At 35.6% G+C, this 3,607-nt stretch overlaps 1 protein-coding gene across 1 annotated transcript; it reads right to left on the reverse strand.

Moving 5' to 3' along the window:
* Positions 1-351: 351 nt before the first annotated feature.
* On the reverse strand, positions 352-2,688 carry asip2b (agouti signaling protein, nonagouti homolog (mouse) 2b; the record flags this gene model as incomplete). Its single annotated transcript, XM_079819193.1, has 3 exons — positions 352-537; positions 782-858; positions 2,541-2,688. 3 exons carry the CDS (start codon positions 2,686-2,688, stop codon positions 352-354), a joined length of 411 nt encoding a protein of 136 aa, XP_079675319.1.
* Positions 2,689-3,607: the final 919 nt, after the last annotated feature.

A 3,607-nucleotide genomic window follows, 5' to 3' on the forward strand; every position in this document is an offset into this window, starting at 1 on the left:
TTGTTTGATAACAGTATTGGTTGAGTATGCTGAAGTAAAAACAACTGAGAACCACTGATACTGTATATCTGTGTGTGTGTGTGTGTGTGTGTGTGTGTGTGTGTGTGTGTGTGTGTGTGTGTGTGTGTGTGTGTGTGTGTGTGTGTGTGTGTGTGTGTGTGTGTGTGTGTGTGTGTGTGTGTGTGTGTGTGTGTGTGTGTGTGTGTGTGTGTGTGTGTGTGTGTGTGTGTGTGTGTGTGTGTGTGTGTGTGTGTGTGTGTGTGTGTGTGTGTGTGTGTGTGTGTGTGTGTGTGTGTGTGTGTGTGTGTGTGTGTGTGTGTGTGTGTGTGTGTGTCTGGGGCCATGGGGTCATTAGGTCTTCTTGGAGCAGAGGTGTCCCAGTCTCCAGCAGTGGCAGATGGTGTTGAAGAGCCTGCAGTGGCAGGAAGCGCATGAGTCGCAGCAGGGAGTGAGCGAGGAGCAGCTCTCCATCAGACCGGCGCAGCGACGGGCTGGAGTCTGGGCTGGAGAAATTGCCTCAGGCCTGGGCTTAGGTCTCTGAAGGACACATATTTTCATGAGAAACAAATAAATGGAGTAAGGAACTGCTAATACATTTCTATGAACTCAAGTTTTTTAATGTAAAAAGGATCAACTCGATTTCCAAGAAGGAATATTATACTGTTGCACTTGCAAAATGACAGATGTGCATCAGACCACTTGAACAATGTTGTGTTTGTTTTATTAGGGTCCTCATTTTAGGAGACCCTAAATAACATGGAGAGTGATGTGTGGAACGTACCACCACGTGATGTCTCTGCTGAGACAGATAGCGAGTCCTGGCAAAGAGTCTCTTTGGTTTCTCCTGATTCCACACTCCTGTTGGGACACACAGACGCACTGGTTTAGGACTTTATATATACCTTTGTATTGTTTTTGTGTGTGTGTGTGTGTGTGTGCGTGCGTGCGTGCGTGTGTGTGTGCGTGTGTGTGTGTGTGTGTGTGTGTGTATGTGTGTGTACGTGCGTGCGTGTGTGTGTGTGTGTGTGTGTGTGTGTGTGTGTGTGTGTGTGTGTGTGTGTGTGTGTGTGTGTGTGTGTGTGTGTGTGTGTGTGTGTGTGTGTGTGTGTGTGTGTGTGTGTGTGTGTGACCACATCATGCCACATTTAAGTTTCTAGAAACCCAGGTAACACTTAAAAGAGACATAGATAGATATTTCCCGTCAGCCTGTTCATGAGACGCCTGCTGAAAATAATGAGCCTTTCACTGGAGTTTTTAAGTGCAGGGTATTGAATGGTGAGACTGTGCGTGAAAAAATGCTAGAAAAATCGGTTTTCTTCTAAAGCTCATTAGTGACGTTGACAGTAGCTGCAAATCCCTGAGAAGAAACAAAGCCTTTGTGTTTATACAGCATGTTTATACTGGCCTGATTGCAGTATGTGTGAAAACCAACACGTCACCAGAGTGAATGATCTAACGTCATGTGATCAGTAGTGAAAGATGAAACATCATCGGAAGGCTTGAATTATGAAGTGTCATCATATGACATAATTAATTAGTGAATGGCCAAACACACACACATATACGCAAAACACAAAACATAAATAAATTTGCAAACCAGAATTATATAAAGAAAGAATCAAAATACTTTTTTTTATTACAAATGTGAGTATATACAAATAAGTATACTATTATTATACTATTAAATACAATAATGTATTTAATATAGTTATAATTATATTAAATTAATTTGCTGGCTAATGTAATATAATATACATTATATAAAATAGTAACAATAGTATCATAATAAAACAGTAACTACAATTATACTAAAATGAATATTACATTTTGGTATATATATATATATATATATATATATATATATATATATATATATATATATATATATATATATATATATATATATATATATATATATATATATATATATATATATATATATATATATATATACATACACACACAAAATTCATTTTTATAATATAATGTGGATACATACAACTATATAAATTATATTATATACAGTAACATTTTAGTAAAATTAATATTATATGATGGTTTAGGCTGCTGTTAAATGATTATATATATATATATATATATATATATATATATATATATATATATATATATATATATATATATATATATATATATATATATATATATATATATATATATATATATATATAATTCAATATAATAATTTTTTAATATGTGGATACATACAAATATACATTATAGTATAACTATCATTAAAGTAAATTGAAAATTAAATGATGGTTTTAGGACTATTATATTTATTTTATTATTTATATTTAGGTTTTATTAAACTATATATTTAAATTATAATATAGGCTATTCAATGTCATTATTTGTATAATAATATGTGGATACATAGCCTACAACTATGTAGCCTACATTTTTAAACATTAACTATAGGCTACTAAATGGAATATTAATCGTTGGTTTAAAATGGTTTAAATGCTGGCTACTAGTTAAATGATTACATTTTAAATAAATGGTAATATAATAGGTGTTACCTGTTGTTATGGCAGAGCTGTGGTGCGCCACGTCGTTTTCGTGCTTTTTGCGCACATCTATCCTGTTCGCTTCGCATGTGATAGACTGAACAACTGTGAAGAACAAGCAGATGAACAGCACACATCCTTTCATCATTGCCGTCGTCATTTTCCGATCAAATGGAGTCTTTAGGTGTGTCTGGTTAGCGTTGGACTATCCTCATAGAGACCACTCAACAAGTGAGGTCTGTGTTGAAGCCTATTTGCGGGGTTTATAAAGCGAGAACTCATTCACGCCCACTCGAGCACTCCTCATTCAGCTCAAGAATAAGAAAAGACTGAGCCAAAGTCGTGATGCGTTGCCAACCATCAATCATTACCTCAATGCTTAAAAAATGAATATATATGGTTCTTTGACTTCCATAAGAACATTTAGCATCAGTGGAACCTTTCCAATGCAAAAAGGCCTATTATAGTGCGGGAAATGGTCCTTTAGATTTTTTTTTTATGTTCTTCGCACTATAATTAAAGGATCTGTTCACTTGGTTGGGGAACCAAAAATGGTTCTTCTATGACACTACTGCAAAAACTCCCCTTTGGAACCATTATTTTATACAAGAGCGTTGATACTCTATAAAGGGCTTGACATTAAAGTCGCCATGAAATCAAAATAGAAGTTTTTTGGCCTTTAGCGTGAATATGTTAGCCTTCCCTTTATCTATAAGATAGTGTGCTCCAAAACAATGACACATTTCGTATTTAGGATATATAAGCGTTCAAAACTTACAGTCTCTACTTCTGCCAATATGGATCAATGATTTTGATGACATCACTCTGCATCAGATTTTCTCAAATGCTCTCTAGAATCTGAAGCGTCTGGCCTCCTAAATAGACGCTGAAGCTACAACTGAAACTGGTCACTTGTTCACACATTTACTATTTTCTACAAGGTAAATCGGGATAGGTAACAATTCAGACAGTGTAAATGCTTTCCATTGGGGTGAATGAAGTCTGATTTCACGATCACTGTCACGCGAGCTGCCGTATAGCGCACACACACAGTCTGCTCCGATCCAGACACATAATAA

This window comes from Gobio gobio (assembly GCF_949357685.1).
Source record: "Gobio gobio genome assembly, chromosome: 6".
In the NCBI taxonomy this organism is placed as follows: Eukaryota; Metazoa; Chordata; class Actinopteri; order Cypriniformes; family Gobionidae; genus Gobio; species Gobio gobio.